The sequence below is a fragment of the Lycorma delicatula genome, chromosome 1, assembly GCF_047948215.1.
Source record: "Lycorma delicatula isolate Av1 chromosome 1, ASM4794821v1, whole genome shotgun sequence".
In the NCBI taxonomy this organism is placed as follows: domain Eukaryota; kingdom Metazoa; phylum Arthropoda; class Insecta; order Hemiptera; family Fulgoridae; genus Lycorma; species Lycorma delicatula.
The window spans coordinates 325,731,048-325,755,189 of record NC_134455.1 but is presented as its reverse complement, the minus strand read 5'-3'; the positions used below and the strand labels follow the sequence as shown (position 1 = coordinate 325,755,189).

Sequence of the window (24,142 nt, the reverse complement as noted above, 5' to 3'; positions counted from 1 at the left end):
ATTTTTCAGCCGAATTGCCACGGCATGATCTAATCGAGACGCTAATCTCTTCTCCAAGTTCTCTGACAATCGATCGGCGATTTGCATGCAACAGATCGTCTTCTGAACGCGAATGTCATCAGTTGAAGTCGAAGGCCTTCCAAGTCGAGGGTCATCTTCGATCGACCGACGACCACTTTTAAATCGTAAAATCATTAACATTGCGTACCACCCAGAGCATCATCTCCGTAAGCTTATTTCAAAAGTTGAAACATTTCTGTAAAAGTTTTCACGCAAAATTTGACGTTGTATCGTTGCTCCCGAAAATCATATTACAAAAATCTCTAATAACGCTTAAACAAGTTGCACTAGATTAACAATAACACGAAACCTAAACGAGATATGAACAATCCAAAAACATGTGGTTACAGAGGAGGTTATGCTGAACACAATGCTGCCAACCGCACGTCACTAAATATCTCTATCGGCGCATAATTAAAAATGTTCGGTTACTTTCGAACAGACCTCGTACTTATAACAATATACAATACTTATGCATATTATGAAAACTATTAGTTTTAAAAACTAATACAATACAAACTGTTATTAGTTTTTTTTTGGTTTTATTTTTATTATGTTTTGGTGGTTAACAACGTAACAACCAAATTTATACTGACCACTTTGCTAATTTAATTAGCAAAGTGGTCAATATGATAAATTATTTGAATTCTCAAAACATTCTGACAAAAAAATATTTATGTTTAAAACAATAAATTTTCTAATTTAATTTATCTACTAAATTTAGTTATTGCCCCCAGCTGCTCCATGGTATCCAACAACCCCCAAACAATCTCTTAATGGTATTTTGAGAATTTTTACTGTATAGAAAACCGAGAACCTATATCTTACTGAGAGAAAGATGTTTTTCTCCCATCTATAAAATTTTGTAATGTCACTCTACAGAATAGAACCATACCATTACTACAGTTGAGAAAATTTTAATCATCCACGACCTTCCCCCAAAATAATTCCCATGAAAAAATTAAATACTGTGACATTCAAATCTGTCTATCAAAATGTGATCTACCTAAAGAAAAAACAGAAATATTACAAATTAGAAGGGGAGATTCCAGCTCCTCATTGGTCTCTTTTCCCATCCACTACGTTATCAAAATTTGAAGTATGAGTTACTCAAAATTTTATAAAATGAGTTTTATTTATTTATTTTTTTTGTCTTAAAAAAAATAAATAAAATGTTTTTATTAAAATGTTTATATAATAAAATGTTTTTAAATAAAAAAATAAATAACATGTTTTTGTTAAATTTGTTTGATTATTAATTTGGTTTAGAAAATTAATATTATTTTTTTAAGTGTGTTTATTATAGTTAAGTTGATTATTGTGTATAATATTAATAGTAGAGTAAATTGCAATCATTTGACTGGTTTGATGCATCTCACCAAGAATCCCTATCTAGTGCTAGTCGTTTCATTTTGGTATACCCCCTACATCCTACATCCCCAACAATTTGTTTTACACATTCAAAACGTTGCCTGCCTGCACAATTTTTCCCTTCTACCTGTCCCTCCAATACTAAACAACTATTCCAGGATGCCTTAATATGTGGTCTCTAAGTCTGCTTCTTCTTTTAAATATATTTTTCCAAATGCTTCTTTCTTCATCAACTTATCACATCACCTCTCCATTTGTCACTTTATCCACCCATCTGATCTTTAACAGTTTCCTATAGCACCACATTTCAAAAGCATCTAATCTTTTCTTCTTAGGTACTCCAATACTCCAATCGTCCAAGTTTCACTTCCATATAAACCAACGATCCAAACATATACCTTCAAAAATGTCTTCCAGACGTTTAAATTAATTTTTGATGTAAAATTATATTTCTAACTAAAGGCTCACTTCACCTGTGTTATTTGGCATTTTATATTGGTCCTGCTTTGTCCATCTTTAGTAATTCTACTTCCCAAATAACAAAATTCTTTTACCTCCATAATCTTTTCTATTTTTATATTCAGTGGTCCAACTACATTACATTACTTTTGTTTTGTTCTTGTTCATTTTCATGCGATAATTTTTGCGTAGAACTTCATCCATGCTGTTCATTGTTTCTTCTAAATCGTTTTACTCTCAGCTAGAATTACCATATCATGAGCAAATTGTAGCATCTTTATCTTTTCACCGTGTACTATTTTTCCGGATCTAAATTGTTGTATAGCATCATTAATTGCTATTTCTATGTTAAGATTAAAAAGTAACAGGGATAGGGAAAATCCTTGCCGGACTCCCTTTTTTATTACAGCTTCTTTCTCATGTTCCTCAATTATTATTGGTGATGTTTGGTTCCTGTAAATGTTAGCAATTGTTCTTCTATCTCTGCACTTGAACCCTACTTTTTTTAAAATGCTGAACATTTTATTCCAGTCTACGTTATCGAATGCGTTTTCTAGGTCTGTAAATGCCAAGTACGTTGATTTATTTTTCTTTAATCTTCCTTCTACTATTAATCTGAGCGCTAAGATTGCTTCCCTTGTCCCTATACTTTTCCTGAAACCAAATTGGTATTCTCCTAATACTTCTTCCACTCTCCTTTCAATTCTTCTGTGCAGTTCTAGGTAAGATTTTTGATGCATGACTAGTTAAGCTATTGTTCTTTATTCTTCACATTTATCTGCTCTTGCTTTCTTTGATAACATGACTATAACACTATTTTGAGGTCTGACAGAACTTCCCCTTTTTCATAAATATTACACACCAGTTTGTATAATCTATCTATCACTTCCTCACCTGCACTGCGCAGTAATTCTGGAGGTATTCCATCTATTCCAGGAGCCTTTCAGACATTCAACTCTTTTAGTGCTCTTTTAAATTCAGATCTCAGTATTGTTTCTCCCCTTTCATCCTCCTCAACTTCCTCTTCTTCCCCTAAAACACCATTTTCTAATTCATTTCCTCCGTATAACTCTTCAATATATTCCACCCACCTATCGACTTTGCCTTTCGTATTAAAAATCGGTGTACCATCTTTGTTTAACACATTATTAGATTTTAATTTATGTACTACAAAATTTTCCTTAACTTTCCTGTATGCTCTGTCTATTTTACCAATGTTCATTTCACTTTCCACTTCTGAATACTTTTCTTTAATCCACTCTTCTTTTGCTAGTTTGCACTTCCTGTTTATAATATTTCTTAATTGTCAGTAGTTCCTTTTACTTTCTTTATCACTAACATTCTTATATTTTCTACATTCATCCATCAGCTGCAATATATCATCTGAAATCCAAGGTTTTCTACCAGTTCTCTTTGTTCCACCTCAGTTCGTTTCTGCTGATTTAATAATTTCCTTTTTAACATTCTCTCATTCTTCTTCTACATTTTCTACCTTATCTTTTTTACTCAGATCTCTTGCAATGTCCTCCTCAAAAATCTTCTTTACCTCCTCTTACTCAAACTTCTCTAAATTCCACCGATTCATCTGACACCTTTTCATCAGGTTTTTAAACCCCAATCTACATTTGCTTATCACTAAATTATGGTCGCCATCAATGTCTACTCCAGGATAAGCTTTGCAGTTGACAAGTTGATTTCTAAATCTTTGCTTAACCATGATATAATCTATCTGATACCTTGCAGTATCACCTGACTTTTCCCATATGTATATTCTTCTATTATTATTTTTAAACTGGGTGTTGGCAATTACTAAATTATACTTCACGCAAAACTGTATAAGTCGGTCCCCTCTTTCATTCCTTTTACCCAACCGCATATTCACCAACAATAATTGCCTTTTCCAATGTTTGCATTCCAATCTCCAACTATTATTAAATTTTCATCCCCTTTTATGTGTTGAATTGCTTCGTCAATTTCTTTATACACATTTCTTTTTGTTCTTTTAAAGAGATGGAAGAACCCCATTGACAGGCCCCTGGACAGTGTCGGACTCACTGACAGGTTCTGTAATATTTTACTAAATGCGTATGTGTTCCTGCGCACTACCGACTAAACCCCCACCCTTCCTGGTACAGCTGGTGTGCATTACTTCAGGAAGGGGGGAATACACCCTTACACACATTCAGACACCACAGTCAACTGACATGGACCTCACACCCAAAAGATACCAAACATCAAACTAAATCTCACCACACACTCCACAACATCCAATCATTACTCAGAAAACATACATCAAGCTGCACACTCCACACATCACATCAAAGCCAGTCACATCCAATCACATAAAAAAACACATCACAGACAATTGAACCCTATAGTGTCTGATTGTTCGTATACACACTCTACCTCATCATCATGGGCACTTGTAGGCATATAGACATTAACAATTGTTGTCGGCTTAGGTTTTGATTTTATCCATATTACAATGGTTCTATTGTTATGCATTCTGAAACACTCTACTCTCTTCCCTATTTTCTTGTTCATCATGAAATTTTCTGGTGACTCCTTTCTTAGTAGTCCCCACCCGGAGATCCAAATGGGGTAACCTATGGAATATTTTACCAAGGAAGGCGCCTCCATCTTGTTACATGAAAATGCAGAGGGTTACATTTTCTTGGAAAAAAAGCAGCTGCAGTATTCCATTCCTTTCAGCTGTGCAGTACTCAGAAGATTGAGTTATGTTTATATGGCCGTTTAAGTCCTCCTGACCTACGCCCTTATAAACTACTGAAAAAGTTGCTGCCCTTTTTTTCATTCCTTAATCTGGCTCTTATCATCATTCCTTAGTCAGGCTCTCAACAAACAGATACCTTTCCGATATGGTTGCACCTTCAGTCTAGCGACTCTATCACTGAGCACTCAAGCTCCCTCACCATCGGCAAGGTCTCATGATTCATAGAGGAAGATGAGTTTTATATTAAAACAAATTAACACATTAGGAAAAGAAGCTACCTTGTCCATCAAAGGATCCAAGAGGTTCAGACTTTCTAGCCCTCCAAGAGCCTCTATATTCCAGCTATTCTAAATTAAAAATAATTAAGTATTGTACCATGTAAATCATTTTATTTGAAATGTGTTCTACCTTCAAAAAAACTAAGACCATTCATTCTTTCTAAAAATGTATTTATCTTCTGAAAAATTTTATTTAACAAACAATAGTGATTACATCTAGTTGTATTACATTTAGTTGTCCAAGTGATTACATCTTTAATAATTTCTTGGGAGGTCACTAAAAAGTATGATATTTACAGTTTGAGCAATATTGTCTTCCCGAGTACTCAAGTTTTTAAGACAAATAAAATTGTGTTGTTTAAAATTAACTTTAACCAACATCATTTTTTTAAGGACATGTTAATCTTCAATGACTCAATAATGTCAAGGAGTTTAGGAATCACTTACCAACCCAAGCCATTCTTTTTTTTTTTAATAAAAGTGAAAAACATTTTGAATAAAAAGTGAAGAATGGTGAAAAAGTTTTAAAACCAATTATTTACAGCACTCTAAAGCTTCTCATCCCCAAATGATAAAACGTGACCATTTTTTTCCTTTTTTATGATTTTACTATCTTGAAGGAAAAGTAAAAAAAAAAATTACACTAAGACATTAAAGATGAATGTATGAAAATCTGTACATGTTCAAAACCCTTTACATAAAACAAAATATAAAATCTGTTATTTTTAGGAGCCAGAAGCAAATATTATGATTTTCAGAGTTTGAGTCATGTTACGTGGGATCCCTTAAAAAATTTAATTTTGTAAAATTTGAAACTTTGTATAATTAAACTTAATTTTCAAAACATGGTCCATTTTGAAACGTAAAAAACTTATTGTTTTAAATTCACTTTAATATGGAATATAAAGTGAAAAAAAATCTCAGTCAGTTCTGATAAAACACATTTTTTTAAAATTCAAATTTCAATTTATCACTCATTGGCAAAATAAAAGTTAATCATAATTGTATTTTGTACCTTACTTGACTTATGATTTTTTTTATTATGGGACTAATTAAGTATTGATTCTCAGTAGATGTTTATAGTATGTAACCATCAGATGAAGCCTTTCTATTTTATCATCGAATCACTTCTCATTAAATTAGAGAAAAAAAATTCTAGTAAAAATATATTAAAATGGTAACAAATGTGGGATCTTTCAACAGCCTGCAAGAACATCTGACAAGAAATAATACTGCAAGAGCATTTGAAAATGTTTTTGAATTTATCATAAAAGTTAGTGCTGACTAAACATGCTTAGAAAATTTCAATAATATACTGACTAATGGTTCTATTACAGCTGAATTCATTCTATTAAAACATGTCTCTGATTCCTCCACCAAAAAATTGTTGACAGATCTGCTGCAGGATGAGGAGACAAATTATGAATTGAAATAGCTTTTTGGATTTGGGATTTGTAAGATTTTGGATGTGTAAATGATGTTTTTTACTACTAGTAAAAATTTATCAATAAACCAACTCAAAAAAATATGCTAATTACCCAAATCATTTTTGGTGTGTTTCTAAAAATAATAAGCAAAAATTCATATCAATGTCTTTAAATATCATGAGCTTAAGCAGGTTCCAGTAATGGAAGGAATTAATTTCTAATTCCCACTTTTGTTGATGCAAAACAGAAATGTTACCACTTTTACCTATTTTTTCTATCATAATTCACTGTTGCAATTTTTAAATAAGATGACTGTCAAAAACTACTTATATTACTATTGTAAAAAAAAAATTACCTTCAATTTCTTTAACAAATATCTGTTCAAATTTTTAGCTGTAGGATTACTGCAGAAACTGGACTCAGTTGTTATATTTACATGAGCTATAAGAAAGTGAATTTTCTACTTTGATGATATGAAACTAAAGTACAGCTTTATAGTTAGTTTTAATCATAAGAAATAACCAACAAAATCTTTTAGGTGATAAATATAAAATTAATTGTTTGGTGATTAAATTTTTAGTAACTAAAGTTCAGCAAATGCATTTGTGTCTAAAAAATTGTGGTAAAACACATTATATACTCAAAATATTGGTAAATTTTTACTGTAAAATAAACATTTTTTAATCTTTTACAATTTTTGAGTAAAATATAAAGATTAATAATGTACTTGCCTTGAGTTTTATTTATTATTTTCTCCTTTTCAAGTGTAACCACTCAAGTTAATATGAGATACTTGGACTAAATCTAAAAATCTAATATTAAATCACAAATTAAGGGGACCCCTTAATTTGTGATTTACTAATTTAATTATTAGTAATTAACTAATCTGGAAAGTTGGCTAATTTTTAACTGCTTGAAAATACAAAGAATTTTAATAAGCTAGGCAATGAAAATGACCTAGTCTTAACAGACAAATGCCATTGAAAAAAAATGCTAGAACATTCTAGCATAGCAATGATAAAACCAAAATAATGAACCTACATTAGAGGATAGAACTGAAAGTGTTAAAATCTAATAGCGTATCTGTATCTAAGAAATGTATCGGTCTCCATTTAATTCTGAAGGAGAAAAAACAACTCACCAATTATACTTACATATATTTTTTGCATATTACAACTTCCTAATTCTGTGTAGAATTAATGATGAAAGCACAGGAGAGGCTGAGACACCTTAGTAGCTAAGAATGGATACATACAAACAGATATTTGAAAAATATCTTAATAATGACTACTATGAACTTTCTTTGATATATTCTACAAAATATATCAACAATACTCAGGAAAATAAATATTATAATAGTGTTTCATAAAACTACCTGTTCAGCTGGAAATAAATGTTCTTTGTCTAACTTTGCTGCTATAGGTTTAAGTTCATTATCTGAGAATTCACGACACGTGTTCTGCAACATCTGGTGAGTTTCTGATAACTTTGATATATGTAGCCTTCTACAAAGGTTAACTGAAATGAACACAAAGCTGAAATAAATGTATGTCAAATTTAATAATTTAACAGTATAGTAGATGCACACTAATAGTAAATATAATAATTAAACAACAGAACTCCTTTTTAGCATTAACTTGCACAGATAAAACTTCTCTAAGAGAGGTTCTTATATAAGTAGGATCTGCTACAACAAATCAACTACGAATGAATCAATGGTTTCCAGTAGAAAATTCTGGGAATAAATTATTAAGTGAATCAACAATTTTAAAATAAACCAGTTTTATTTCATTACAGTTTTCTTTCTTTTCTTCTTGTATTAGCAGCCCTATAACCTATTGCCGATCTCCATGGTAGAATAATAGCATCTCAGCCTTTTATCAGGAGGTCCCAAGTTCAATCCCCAGCCAGACATGGCATTTTTCATATGTTACAAATCCCCTTTTCACACCCCATGCAGAAGCTGCAAGTTTATATAGTGAAATCAACAATACAAACAAAAACAAACATAACTGAACAAGTTGCTTTACTTCGTAATTTATTTATGTTGTCCTGTTTTTAAGAAGATAGGTTATTTAAAATGATATTAATTGAAACCAATAAAAATTATATCAAATATGTCATTTCCCTGGTGGTCACCAATTGTTTTTTTTTTTAATAAATTTTTATTAAGAATATTCAAGCCGTTACAAATAATGCTAACTATGTGAATAAATTTGCAATACTATTCTATACTAATGGTGTATAGGGAACAAATCATATTACATCATACAAATGAAAAACTTGGTGTTAAATGTTGTACTTTGGTGTGATCATCCTCCTCGCTCTTTGGTATTGGTCTAGAAATGCTCTGATAGGTGACTCTGAAATCTGTCTCATGGCTGTTTAATTGTTATAGGTTAGTGGTAAATCCTATGTATGAATAATGTTATGAAGCCATATTAATTCAAAAGTGAGAAACTTTTTCTATATTTATTATTCATCATTACTCTGCTTGAAAGTACCAGTACATCAACAACAGAGGTAACTGATTTTAAACAGCTAAAACCTAAAAAAATTATCATAACCTAAACAGTATAATCTAAAAATTATCATTCCCTGTGCACTGCTGAAAAGGGATAAGATTTTATAATTTGGAGAATGCTTGACCCAACTGAATATCTTCTAATAAAAACCCTTAGACCATATTTGTATATTTAACAATGGAGTCAGTTAATTTACATGAATTCTGGTATAAAACTGAGAAAGGTGAATAAAATTTTTTCATTTTGAAATATTTCTTTACAAATGCAACCTGTCCACAACATTTATTGGTTAGTCAAAACATTAATATCAACAATAACCAGAAGAAAAAAAATCAAATTTTCAACAGTATGTGAACATCATTTCCTTAGTTAAAATTGCATCTATCATTTGTATCAAATAATTATCAAATGTTATAAATCATGTTTTTTTTTTCACCGCTAAAATAGAATTTCCTCTAGCATATCAATTCAGTTTTCTCCATTTCTGTTTTAGCTCACTACCAATAAACTATTATTCTATATTCTATAACATTACTGTTTTATTTAAAAACTTGTAATGCATTTGTTTACATAATCACATTTAAATAAATTTATGTAATCAATCCTCTGTTAGAATAAATCATTTACTTGTTTAATCCAGCCTTCAAGGTGATAAGTTTATAATAAGTGGTTTCATTCTGTTTTGATAACTTAAGCTGCAATGCAAAATCAGTAGTTTGGTGAAGGATGATTACTTTTATTTTGAATGTTAAATCACATTACACACATGAGTTTAAACCACAAGGGAATGATGGGTTTTAATTATTTTATGTACTATTTCCTTAATAAAATTACACATTCATTAAAACTGCAGAGACTAATTAACTCATTGCACCACAAATCTGAAGACAGTCAAAAGTATGAAAAAAACGACTCATCAGAAATGTAGGTTTGTAAAAATATGTTAAAAAGTTATATTACAATATAGTTTCAAGGGGACCCTATATGAAAAATCGGCTTCTTTTTCTTTAATAGATAAAATGTCGAAATTAAGTCAAGAATACGCTACTAATGGGATATATATATATATATATATATATATATATATATATATATGAACATACATTATCGAGATATGTGGCTCGTGTGGTTGTAAAGACAGTAATCCAAATTTCGCTGTACGCAACTACTGATGGATATTCGATCTATTAAACTACATACAAAAAAAAAATAAATTATTATCAACAATCATGGTGTTCATAAGTTAAATACAGATAGATGATTGACAGCTAAACTCCTTACCATTTCCATAAAATATGCCAAGAATTCTAGTAGTAGCACGAAGAGTATAATAACAGTTTTGGGTCATTTTTAAATGACAAAAACACACAATCTTTCTCTAACACTCCAGTCACTACTATCACCAGTTTTAAAGTAAACTATTACATTATCACTCACTACACCAATTTAACATTAAATCACCGTAACTTCTCTATTGCAATTGATCAATTACTGAATGAGGAACGGAAATAAGGAACAGAATCAGCTGTTATGTACTGAAAAACATCAGGTTTTGTAATCATGAAGTAGTGCAAAAGAATTATTTCGCTGAAGTTGTTTATGTTGGTTATATGTTTATTGAACACTCGTTACACATTTAAAAATTTTTCTGTTACGTTTGAAATGGCTGTCAGAATGAGTATTGTTGGTTGTCGAATAGTTAGCCTGAAAGGTAAGATTACATGATTTTGTTTTTTAACTTAACGAAATACATGTGCACAGTTCATTAAATTTGATTTGCCTTAGTTTAAACGTTTTTGAAAAATTTTAACTTTATTCGTGACATTGATATTACCGTCGTTTAGTACTATCTGTTCCAATCGTCTCATTTTAGGTAACGGTAATTGTTTTCTTGAACAAGCTTTTATTTTTTAGGTTGCACATTCTACAAGGAGGTTAGTATTTTCAGGATATGCCAAAAATTGGTTGTTTTGCATAGAATTAAATTTTTGTACATTTGCTTTAAAGTAGATACTTTTAAGTACAGAATAAACTGAATTAGTATCGAACTATAAGATGAAATTTGATATTAGATTCATTTTTAAGCTGATTTTTTTAAAATTATTTGAACTTGTTTCACATCAGTGGAAGCTTAGATAAAGTAGAAGTTACCTTTTATACCTCATTGTTATTTATGACTAGTTGGCCCATCTAGCCAGAACCTGGACCCTGAAGCCAACTTAGGGGCTCCAAGGGGCTTACCCCATGGCCACAGAGCTCGCTTCACTTGCCATACCCAATTTTTCAGGGGAACCAGTGCCCTGGACACCCACATAGCATGCTTCAGTCGCCATTCCCATCTAGCCAGAGGGGGCCACTCCTGGCACCCTGCATTGTGCATTATCCTCATGTTTGTGAGAATAATACTGATAAATAATAATTATAGTATTCAGACTTTTTAGAAACCTGAAAAAGAAACTAAATTACAAAAGATAGAATATAGTTCTAAGGTACATACACCTTTGACAATGAAAAATTCATTACTTGTTTCTTTGCTATGGTGGCAGAAATATAATAATAAATAAAAGGATTAATCTATTTTTTCCTTAATAAATATCTGTAATTCACAACTTCATCCTCATCGGGGTAGGGTCTCGATCGATGGCTTAAAACATTCCCTTGGATAACACGAATATGAATGTATCCTACAAAATTGAAAGAATCGATCAATTTGTTCTCGCATGATGCAATAACAGACAAACTTTATATATATATATACATTTCCAAATAACCGTGATCTGTTAGATCGAGAGTGTACCTAATGCAAGTTAGCCTGCAACCTAGTAACAAATACCCTGTTTGAGTTTTGAAGATCGAATGATTGTTTGCTGATATTATAAGAGCACCCTATTGCACTTCTCAAAACAGCTCCCCAGGGGCACCTGGTTTGTTACCATTTAATCTTGATGAATGGTCTAGCCTCCCACGAGGTGCTTGCATACCTTATCACTCGATGGCTTCACATATAGTCCCCACAGGAAGCCCAGTATGGTTAAACAGAGATTTTTTTAATTTATTTAACGTAAATTTAATTTGATTATTTTTGTAATATTATTGCTTCAAATCATTCAGTTCAAACCCAGCTCATGCAATGATAGATTCACAGTTCATTAATTGAATTCATGAAGTTTGTGGTTCAACTGGCAAATCTCCACTACTACATAGATTAACCCATTAATTATGTTGATGATTAATATCCCCTAACTCCATGGATTATTTTGTTAATTGTCAGCCGATTGTGCTTTTGAACTTTAACTGCATGTATTTCGTTTTATATTCATGATACCAGTAGAAAGATTTCAATATAATTATATAACTTATGAAAATACATTATATATATATAAATTGCGCTCTTACCTCTAAAAATTTATGTTAAAATTCACTAATGGTCCAAGATCACATATAAATTCCTAAGTATTAGTAGAAAAATTTTCCATATCTTCCAAAACAAAATTATCATCATTGACACTTACCATACATGAACTGCATCCTCAGAACCTAAATTTGTCAATATATCATCAGATTCATCTTCACTATCTGTATAAAATTGATTAAAATAAAAATGTTCAACATCAAATCATTTGGAAATAGAAGATGCTTGTTATCCAACAATAGTTCAATTTTAACATTGTTCAAATGTTTGCTTATATTTGCACCTGACATGGTTTAATTTATCTTGTAATTTTTCTTAATAATAAAATGCATTATGATAAATAACTATTTTATAACCTTAAAACCATAAACTAAAACAAGAAAACATTATGCAAACACCTGATGTAAAAAAGGAAACAAAACTAAGCATTATTACCACATCTTTCTTAAGAAAAAACTAAACTAAAGTAAAAACACGAACTCCATAAATCAGTAGAAAATCACTAAAATGTTCATATACGAAAATATAACCAAGAAACTACAAATCAAATGAGTATGAAAATCAAACTGTGGAACAGTTGATCAGGTGAAACACGAAAAGAATAAGAAATGTTTTGTTTCTTTCAGACTTGATTATTATTCATTGTATAATAATAATTGTAGAGGAAAAACATTTTAAACCGTACTATATTTAGTCTAAGACCTTTTAGTACAAATTGCAGTTGTTAAGAGTGCAGAATCTGATGGAAAAACACATTGTAATGCAATACTTGCTGCATAATATTACGGCGAAATGTGTTAAAAGGTAAATATCTATGCATTTTTTTTTTTTTTGAGATGAAATATGTCCAAAAACCTTCTCAGTTATGCCAAGAAACACGGGTAAAAATTTGGTTGCAAATGATCAGTAATTTTTTTGTTTATCCCAAACAAACTAAAACCCTCTTCCTTTTTATATAATAGTATAGATTTCAATATTTAATTTTTGGCCTATCAGGCCATTCACCACACTTCTTCACTTTCGCTCACAATTCTGTGACTTTTTTCTGTCACTTTACTTCAGGGAAAAGATCACTTGCAGAGAAGTAAATGAGATTTTACGGAAAAGGTTCAGTCTCCAATAACAGATAATGGTGCTCCAACTTCAGGCTCTTAATAATTGAATTGGTTGCATAACACTCAAAAGTTATTGCTTTGTATTTTCAATATTCAACCAGCTGATACATTTTTTTCAGTAGTTCAGTGGTGGTAGCCACTATAAATCATAAAATGAAAATACGCAGATTATCTTTAGTCTGGTTACTAAAAAATTACTGTTAGTATGTATCTGAAAATGAATCGCTTAATCTTATCCCACTTCAAAAATTAATTAGGCCTGTTTTTACATTTTAATACGGGATAGAAACTAGAGATAGTCATTGGTATCTGTGATTATTAGAAATCAAATTAGCTAATATCATCTTAAATAACATTTTTTCTCATTTTTCAGTGAAAATTGTACATGAAAAAAATTAAAACAGATTAAAAAATAAAAAAGTGTTGTATAATTCATATTTTAGCCACAGTTTCGATTTATTTTAAATTAGGTGGATTATCCAGCTTAGGTTAGCAGTCCTAACCTTCTTTCTTTTTCTGTTTAGCCTCCAGGAATTATTGTTCAGGTGTTACTTCAAAGGATGAGGATGATATGTATGAGTATAAATAAAGTGTTGTCTGATACAGTCTCAGTTCAACCATTCCTGAGATGTGTGTTTAATCAAAATCCAACCACCAAAGAACACCGGTAACCATGATCTAGTATTCAAATCCATATAAAAGTAATTGTCTTTACTAGGGCTTGAACGCTGTAACTCTCGACTTTCAAATTAGTTGATTTGGGAAGATGTGTTCACCACTAATCTAACCTGGTGGGTTTATCAGTCCTAACCTGTTTTTACAGAAGGGTAGAAAAATTAAAAAAATTTGTTAAGTTATTTATATTACTATTGGCTTTATAATGCTGTTTCCTTCAGATTTTTGCTAAATAACAAAAACTATAAATTACTATAGAACTTTCCTCCTTCTTCAGAAAGGATAGTGAACCCTGAATTCATATTGTCAAAAGATGTTTTTACAAAAATTGCTGAAAATTTTACCTTACCTTGCTAGCCATACTAACTGTAATTGGTTAATTGCCTAATTTTTTAACCTTCCCTATTAGTGACTGTCTCCTCCACTCTCTTTAAATTAACTTTTACATTAAACTTCCATCTATGGGCCTTAAGATTGTCTGCTCTTTTTGGTAACAGGTCTTCTCACTGGTATTCTTCTGCAGGTTTTACTTCATATACCTTCTTCCATTATCCCTTTTCAATACATGTTGTAGCATTTTAATCCTCCTTTTATATCTACATCATTAAAAAGCCCATAAATTTCAGTATTTTTTTAAAATTATAATCGATCTTATGTCGAATCATGTTCTTGATTTCCATTGCCCTTTTCCCATTTTTTTAAGCTTTTTATCCAAGTTTTTGATCTATACTGCAAACTTTGGTCACCCTCAACTAATTTATTTGTTAGAATTCATTTTCTTATTTCCTTTTCATATTTTGGTTGGCTACTTTTACAAAGATTTTTGCTTCTTATGAGGGCTAAAAATAAATTATTAAAATCATACAGATATATGTTTAATTAGTAATTCTGAAATAAAATTAGCTGTTCTATTAATATAATCTATTGTACATAATTAAACTATTATTAAAAAATCTCAATGATTTAATTGAAACATATTAGTTCCTTAAGCCAGTCATCAAGTTCAAATGTTACTTGTTCATTAAATATTTTCATTACTGTCTTTTATTATATATTTTTTTAGGCATCCAGGGTTTACTTTGTTACTGTTGATGTTTTTTAGTGCTTGACATTGTCTTTACCTTTCCTAATGTAATAAGAATATTTTAATTTTTTTCATTATATTTGTGTGCTTTCTTTATCATATTCATATTAGATTTTTCTAAAAACGTTTTTTAAAGTTTCTGTTTGTTGTTCTTATGTAAAGGGTTTTTTCAGTTTTGTTCTCCACATATTACAATACTTATCTACTTAATTATAAATTTAGAATTATATTTTATTTTATAACTAAGTTTCATTTTTTTATATATATATATATATTATGAATTTATGTCGTTCATATTGTATATTTTCAGTTGCTGTATATTCTTTTAATCTTCATTTACTCAACATTATCATTAAATCATTTAGAAGTCTACTAAGATGATACGTTATTTTTTGTGGTATGGTTTATTGATATATTGTTGAAAATAATGGATTTCAATATTATTTACAAAGTTTAATTTATTATTTTAAATTGATTTCTAAAAAAAAAAAAGAAATGATCTATTTATTTGTACAGTAAAAACACTTATCACTTACTGTTAACAATGGATTATAATGAGGTTTTGTAGCCTGCAAAAAATGCCTTGCAACATGACTGAGATTTGACCCCAGGACCTTTGGATGCAAAGCTGAGACACTACCACTCCACCACAGAGATCAGCAATTATTGTATAAAACAGAATAGTTCATTATTTCAGTAAGTGAGATAGTAATATTATTTTAATATTACTAAATTCATTTATTGAATGTTATCTGTATTCATTAACATTATCTCTATATATTTACTAAATGTTATCTGTATTAAAAAAAATCCTTTCTGAAGAAATAGAAAAGTAGTACTTGACAGAGATAAAAAACAAAAACCAGGTAGCTAAATCTGGTAACCAGGTAGGTATTGATATTATATTTTACTGTTGAGATGCAATTTTCTTAGCTATTTATTGACATATTTTCTCAATAATACCCCTAATTAAATATTGTGCTCAAGTCATTCAGCCTTTAATCAATCCTACTTATTGATGATCATTTCCTTGAAATTTATCATATTGACTATAAAATACTATTGTTCTGGCCATTTGCAGTTTTTTCTATAACAAATTTAATTTTATGTAAATGCAATGTTTTAAAGATTTTATACTGATTTTTCACTGTGAAAATTTTTTTTTTTTTTATTTTGGTTGTTTGTAGTAAACAAGCTATTGTAAAACTCATAACATTATAGAAACATAAAAATTTCATTACAGCTTAATCTTGCCAATCCAACCAGCTAAGGGCTGGAATGTTATCAGGTTATCAAAAAATTTGGATTACTAAAAGTAGTGTAATGGATTCAGAATCTTTCATTAATTGTACAGTCATCACCAAGTAACAGCGAGCTTGGAGGGGTGACGATTACTACCAAATATATCATGCATCATGTTTATGCTAGTAAGAGTTGACTAATCATGGTGTGCCAATGCTTCATAGATCAATAGTATAGCATTGATGTTGCATCATCCAAGCTCACCGTTACATGGCAGCTACTATACAGATGAAATTATTTAGCATAGTTTTAAAAGTTATTCTTGTGCCTAATAGTTTATTTCAATTTAAATATTGTGTAGTTGTAACTTAAGAAACATTAAAAGAATACATAATGAAAAATAAATTAGTTTTAGAATATGTTTTACTTAGCAGAATTAAACATTTATAATTTGGTAGATATGCATATAATTAGTTAGTTTTCCTACTTTCCAAAAAATTATTATCAGTTTGTTATTAGTTCAAAAGTATTTAGCCTATTAGAAGAAAAAACTACACTAAATTAAAAATTACATGAAATAAGGTTTAAAAATTTCCTTAATGCATTTTACTTTTTCTTGAAAAAGTCAGCTTTGCTTCTGTTTTTTCACTTGAAAAAATCATTCATACATTTTTCTTTAAGTTTTTTAACACCATATATCTTCTGGATCTGTACCTTGCAACTCTGCTCTCTGAAATAAAATAATAACAGTAGACTGTATTGTTGTATTAGGTTGCTCAGCAAACATCATGGCTGAAATTATCATCTAGTGAGTTGTATATCATTACTTTTGATTTCCTGGTCTATGAGATTAACATTTAAGATACCCTTTCTCACCCGCTGTTTCAAATCTTCAGCAAAGATGGAGTTAGTTGGAATTATGACTGGTATTTGAGACTTCATCCATTGAACAAAATAATATGATTGTAGCCCTGATGTTATTTTTTTTGGGGATCAGATCTCTGATGTTTACTTAGGTTGCAGTTGTTTGTAGAAGAATAGGAACCGATTGCTGCAGCTTTTTTCTAATACTTAATTTAATGATTATTACAGGGGTGCAACTTGTCACACATATGCTACGTTCATCACTACATTCTTGCAATTATATTTATTTAAGAGAGTTATGATATGGTGTGTTTACAACATCCATAAGTAACTGCTTTTTTTAATAGAGTTTAATTATTTTGATGATGTGTGAAGTCACTAGTTGTAGCAGTGATGTTACATTTTTAGACAAAAACAATCTATATAATCATCTGTATTATAACAACCATCTTTATTAACTTTCATTGGTTTTTCAATGAGTGTCCAGGAGCATTCTCAGCTACCAGTAAAATCTTTTGCAGCAATTATCCCTCAGAAATCTCTTAAGGGGTTAATCTTTAGGAACACTCTTCATGAGAAACCCAAGCAGTTTTGGGTCATGAAATAGATTGGCAAATTTATTTTTAATATTTTTAAATGGGTAAGGGTTTGAATTTTCCCACCATTAAAAAATGTAGCTTGTGTTTGCCTGAGGCATCCACAGAAGACATTAACATCGGTGAGTTTCCTTGATGGTTAGTTATCATCATAATCATCATAAAAATCAAATGTTTTGTTTGGAAGCCTTCTCCAATTGAGAGCACTCATATTGTAGGTATTGTCTGGGGATGAGGCTTCACGTATGTAAGGAGCATTCACTAATTGTTGAACAAACTCAAAAACAATGGGCATGTCTACAGTAATTTCTTTTCTGTTACTGTTAAAAAATATTACATTAAAATAGAGAAATTGAATTAAAACTGATTGATTTGTTTGATGTCGCTCAGATTTATTGTTTTATCTTCCCTGTTGTCATTCTATCAAAATTTTTAAAATTGTTTTAACACAATGGAATGGAAAAAAATACTGTATTGTGAATATACAACTTGACAAGGTAAGAGAATACACTGGATAATGACATGTTCAGCTAACAACACAACTTATGTACTTATGATGTTTTAGTTTTTGTATTCATTAAAGTTTGTTTATTCACTATTCTTATATTCTACCCCAAATTCTTCCAAAATACCAAATAATTATTTTCTGTCAATAGTCTGTAAGCTTTCTAAGAGTCTAAAAAAAAAAAATAATTACAAAATTTTTGTTTATGTTGATTTTATAACTGATGATTAATTTTAAATTCAAAACCTGTTTGCATATGATTTGGCTTTCTTAAATATTCTAATATTTTTTTATTTCCTAAATATTTTAATATTGGCATTCTGGATATTCCCTAGTTCATTATCGATTTGCCTTCTATTCTGGTTGAGATAAAATTTTATATGTCACTGGTAAAATTCTTCTTCAGTTGTTAACATCCATTTACCACTTTTTATGAAGCAGATGTTTCTCTGCTTTTCCTTTAAAAATCCTAGTTTTTTGAAGTGCCAAAATAAGATTTTTTGTTCATCTAGGATTTTCATCTATTCTTTTAATTCTCCCTCTTTTAAAGAAAGTCTGTGTTTAAAATTCCAAATACTTATTTTTTATTTTAATTTTAATTTTCGGTTTACCAATCCCTTCTTTCATGACAGTTTGGTTTCTTCAGAATCTTTAAATAAATAGCATTACTGTTTCTATCAGTAGTAGATTTTCTTTTCATTGTACCATCTGTAGTAGTTATGTTTTAAAAGTTTCCATCAACCATAAGTTATTTAAAAGTTCAGTTTGAAGGAATAAATCTCCATATTCCAAAGTTAAACTAGGATTGTAAGGTCTAAAGTTATCTTAATAGATCTATACAGGGCCACTGTTAGGATTGTTCTATATTATAATGATGAGCTGTATTATATAAATTTATTTTTTCATGTATAATATGATTAAATTTAGTTTTTTTTCTGGATTTGGAATCGGTTGTATGTTTCAGTGAAGCTTATGTTTTGTCATAGCAGCATCCTTAAATCTCCAATTACCATCTATTAAAACTGATTTTTATTGTTATGTTTGGTTTTCTCTTGATAATCTAGTTCAGCTTGGATGTACAGTTAATTGTGTAGCTTTACATTTATCTTTACATACAAGTATTTGGTTTGAAAATAAGTTATACAAGGTGCTTTTTGTTTTTTTAATAAAAATGTTTCAATAAATATCTGTAGAAATTGCTGGAACTCGTACTCAGAGAAGAAGATTTTTACAGACATTTGTGTTAAAGAAATAGCTTTTATTGAAATTTATAAATGGCATCTTTATTTTTATTAAGATGATAATATTTACGTAATTACAGAATATATTGGTATTTTTGTAACAGAATGATAAAAACCTAGCCTGGCTCATCATCATACAAAAATTAAAATCAAAAATAAGTATTTGGAATTTTAGACACAGACTGACTTTAAAAGTGGGAGAATTAAAAGAATAGATGAAAATCCTAGATGAATAACATGATCTAGCCTGGCTCAGTATCATCTAGGCTGGCTCTGATATTTTAAAAATATATCAATTTTCATACTTTAATTGTATGTATAACATATAGATATAAATATTTTGAAATGAGTTATAGTGTAAGTTCTGCTGCTTTTTTTATGCTCAGTGTATAATGAAACAAAATTTCATTGCAAAAACTAACCTTTGGTAAACATTGATCAAAATAGTTGCAAATCTGAGTAGTTCTATGATTTTTTTTACAAAGAATTTTTATTTCTCAGCAGTAACAAATAAGATCAGATTATTGTGTACTATGTGGATGAAATGTCATTCGAATCAAGTTTGAGGGTTACAACATTAAATGCAGTCATTTGAATTCAACTCAAACAAGGGTCCCAAAGTGTTTAATAGTAATTGTTTGTTATTGTTATATTTTTCTTCCCATGCACCACTATAATAAACCTACTGGAGACAAAATTTTAAAAGTGTATATAATTCACAAAAGTGATAATTTAGTTTGTTTAAATTTCACAATGCTCCTATTCCCAGTTAATTTTTTGTGTAGTCAGATTTTACTTACTAATTTCTAAAAGTGGTAAGACTTAAGGTGTTGATTTGGTTATGATGTACCTGTTAAGAATTTTCCAGTTTATAAGGTATGCTTTGTTTTCCAATCCAATTTTTTCTTATGAGTCTTTATCTCGAGCTACTTTTGCTTTGCAGGTTATAAACAATTTATGGAGGAAATAAGAAGCAAGATTTTATGATCATCTGTTACCTTTTTCTTTAATAATTGAGTGACAAATTTCACAGCTTGTCTATTTTTTCTTTTAAACAGGTTAATTATTAGAAGTCTTTATAAATAATTAACTACAGTTATTATGTGAAATGATATTTCAGTGTAATAAGTTTGTATAATTATTATTCTCTTAATCAAAGTCTCGTTTTTTTTTCAGGCTTAATATCAAACTGTTATTCTTCATCTAGAGGTATGCATTCAGTTTCATCAAAAGTTGTTACATCTTCAGTCTCACCACAAATACACAAATTTATTCCTTCATTATTATTAGATGATAAAAGAGTGTCGTCTGTAAATAATAATATTTTTCAATTGTCTTGTACTCGATTACAGATATTAGACAAACCAATGGCTATTCATAAAAACATGAGAATCGATTTACCTGTTATTAAGTCAAATATACGTTATGAAGACAGAGTTCCTGAAAAGGAAATAGAGGAACCAAAACCACATTATCAAGAAGAAAAACATGCTGTAAGAATGATAGTCATTAGGAAAAGAAAGATGAGAATCCATAAATTGAAGAAGCTAAGAAAAAAAATGAAATTTGTGAGAGCTAAATTGAGACTTAAAAGGAAGATGTTGAAAGAGAAACTTTTTAATGCAGAGTTAATGACAAAAATTAAAGCAGCAGAAAAATTTGATCCAGTTCTTTATGCTTCACAGAAAATAAAAAAAGCAAATGAGGTTATTATCCCAAAGAGGTGGAAAGGAAAACGTTTACCTGAGTTTATCATCAGGGACTTAATAGAATTAAAAAAGAATAAAATGCAGAAAATTAAAGATAAAATAGAAAGAAGAAAAAATATGAATACAAATGCATCTGATTATAACTAAATCTTTAAAAAATTTTAATGTCATTTATCAATGAATTAGGAAATAAATAAATAATGCTAGACGTTGTAAGTTTTGTATTTATTTTTTAGTATAAAAATATTTACTTATGGAATGAAAGTATTGTTTTTTTAATATCACAAAATTAAAGCCCGGTTATATGATTAATAGTATATTTTATTTTATTTAAACTGTACATTTGGAACAAATTATCCTTTTAAAAAAATATGTGTATATATACATTCTATTAATGCTATCACTAGCCTTAATATTTACAAGTAATAATTTTTCATATATTTACATCTAAAATGAAGTTTGTTTTGCACTTAAATTATTTTCTTAGTAATTGCTAATTTTACTCATGTCTTGTTGCTGAAGAAAATACCAATTAACTTTAAATTATAGTAAAAAAAATAATACTCTTTCATTAGAAACTAAGTACTTACTTATAGTATATATATATATATATATATATATATATATATATATGTATATAATTACTTAAGCTTTCTACTGTGTTTATCTAGCGCTCTTAGGTATTGATTTTTTTTCAGTCTTACATTTGTCATCAATAAAGTCTTTAAGAACACTCATTTTATCACATTTAAACTTATTACTAAATTATACTATTATTAGTAATTACATTACATTAAGATACTGAAATGTTTTTAAAATTTTTAACATAAAAAAAGCTGTTTTTTAAATGTACTTTTTTTAATCTATGCTATTTATAAAGCAAAGTCGAGGTATCATTTAAAAGAATCTCTGTAAAATTATGGTAAAATATCTCCTTTTTTAGCCACAAGTACTGAAGGTTTATTATTATTTATATTTTTTTGAGGCTTAAGTGATTTTATCCTGCCAGAGAAATAATCTTCAATCTCTTGTAATGTTCTTCCTTTTGTTTCTGGTAGACAGAAGTAAAAGAATATGGTACCTAATAGTGAAACTGTACCGTAAGACCAAAACACCCCATGTTTGCTTATTAAATGTTGTAGACTAGGATATGTCTTTACAACAAGGAAGATGCTGAAGTGTGCAACACATGTTGTCATTCCACCAATAATACCTCTTACCTATAAAAAAAGAAATAATTTAATACTTGATTTTTTTTTTAACATTAAATAAACTTAAATGTAATTCTTATTAAAATATGGCATAAAAAGTAACAAACGGATACTTTCCAGTTAAAGCTGCTCCAGATCGATTTTATGTTAACTTTTTTTTTTTATTACTAATATAGATATTGTATTCCTCAAAGGATAATAACTTGTTACATAAGCCAATTTTACAAGACAAAATCAGTTGCTTCCATGGTGTAATTATGCTAATGTAACAACATTTATTTCCACCAACACATTTTTGGTATGAGATAATGCTACCTCAGAAATAAGTTGTAGTCCAGCCACCTATATACATTTTGTATTCCTCACTTTGGGCTATCAATACCTGGGGCAATGACATTAACTTGAATTTAACAACAAAATTATTTTGTTTCACAGTTAACCAAATTAATTTGAATGAATCTTTAAATAAAAACCAAACAGATAATATGTTAAGAAGGATGATGCTGGTGTACTCAGATTCTTATATGTTCAGAATATACTTTTAAAAACTTAAGGTGAAATATTTTTTTTGTTGATCTCAAGGCAGTGGAACTGGCCCAGGTTCTGTGAGGCTCAGGAAAATCAAATGTACACATATTACTGGGATTCAGAATATTTTAGGCAGCTTTATCTCAAACCATAATATCGTACTGGAAATCTTTTTCTTATAATTTCAGTTTTTCTAAGCTGTCACTATTATAGCAACATACCAGATATCCTAGATATCCTTATGTTTAATTACAAACCCGTACAATTGCAAAACTACATTTTATTAACTTATCCAAGTAATATTACTCCAAATTTTTGGTAATTATTTACAGAATGATCATTAGTCAAAATCTGATACTGCCATGTTTATCCTAAGCTGTAGTGGACCATCTTAATATTACACAGGATGTGCAGTATAGTTTTTTGAAGTTCATTAAAAAAAAAAAAATTATTTTTGGCTCTCCATTTGAACTAATACCTACCACCACCAAAACAGTAAGAGAATATATACATTTTTTGTGTATTTTTAATTATATTTGATAAGGAAAGCTTGGGAGCACTACTATGTTAAATAAAGTTGGTAAGAAAAAATTACTTGTATTATGTTTTAGGGGCTAACATTATAGTTGTTCTTAGGAATATACTGGGTGGAGCAGAAACTATTAAATGATGTAAAAGTCATTCCACGTCAAGATCTGCATAGGTGGTGGGGGGGAACACATATAGCTGAGTAAAGCAGCTTAAAGCCTTCAGTCATTATGCAGCATTAGTTGAAAGAGCATTGCATGATGCAATGGAAGCATTCTGCAAACATAATGGTTCTACTACTGTAATGTAACAAGTTTTTTGGCTACATTTTGACATTGGAAGAATGCAAAGGTTCCCACGTGCTAAACATTATTTGATTGAGTCAGACAATTCAGGTCTAATGCATCCATTATCAACAACAAGCTGCTTTGTCGCCCTAGAACTGTGTGAATCCCAGAAAATGTATGAAGAGTGGCAAAAGTGTTTCAGCATAGTCCTTAGTGTTCCACTCATCGCCATTCAACCACCTTACACTTAACTCACATAACCATTGGACGCATCTTACACGAGGTTTTAAT

At 29.6% G+C, this 24,142-nt stretch overlaps 3 protein-coding genes across 3 annotated transcripts in view; 1 reads left to right on the top strand and 2 right to left on the bottom strand.

The window, feature by feature from the left end:
• Positions 1-10,275, bottom strand: part of LOC142334221 (short-chain specific acyl-CoA dehydrogenase, mitochondrial-like) — a 67,724-nt gene extending 57,449 nt beyond the window's left edge. Inside the window, exons 1-2 of the mRNA XM_075382071.1 lie at positions 10,136-10,275; positions 7,705-7,847 (exon numbers count right to left, since the gene is read on the bottom strand). Coding sequence (XP_075238186.1) covers positions 7,705-7,847; positions 10,136-10,202 — 210 coding nt within the window. The 5' untranslated portion in view covers positions 10,203-10,275. The remainder of the gene's footprint in view (positions 1-7,704; positions 7,848-10,135) is intronic.
• A 157-nt stretch (positions 10,276-10,432) lies between these two features.
• On the top strand, positions 10,433-21,513 carry LOC142334222 (uncharacterized). The gene is made up of 2 exons (XM_075382072.1): positions 10,433-10,565; positions 20,765-21,513. The coding sequence occupies exons 1-2, from the start codon at positions 10,454-10,456 to the stop codon at positions 21,442-21,444; spliced, it is 792 nt and encodes a 263-aa protein (XP_075238187.1). The 5' UTR covers positions 10,433-10,453; the 3' UTR covers positions 21,445-21,513.
• LOC142334220 (facilitated trehalose transporter Tret1-like) overlaps positions 21,240-24,142 on the bottom strand; it is a 37,418-nt gene continuing 34,515 nt past the window's right edge. Inside the window, exon 8 of the mRNA XM_075382070.1 lies at positions 21,240-22,517. Within this exon, the coding sequence (XP_075238185.1) occupies positions 22,215-22,517 (303 nt within the window). The 3' untranslated portion in view covers positions 21,240-22,214. The remainder of the gene's footprint in view (positions 22,518-24,142) is intronic.

Bases quoted from the DNA above. Each gene is read 5' to 3' on its own strand.
- LOC142334222 (XM_075382072.1), top strand. From the start codon at position 10,454: ATGTTGGTTATATGTTTATTGAACACTCGTTACACATTTAAAAATTTT. The intron at 10,566-20,764 runs GTAAGATTACAT...TTTTTTTTTCAG, and splicing joins TCGAATAGTTAGCCTGAAAG to GCTTAATATCAAACTGTTAT.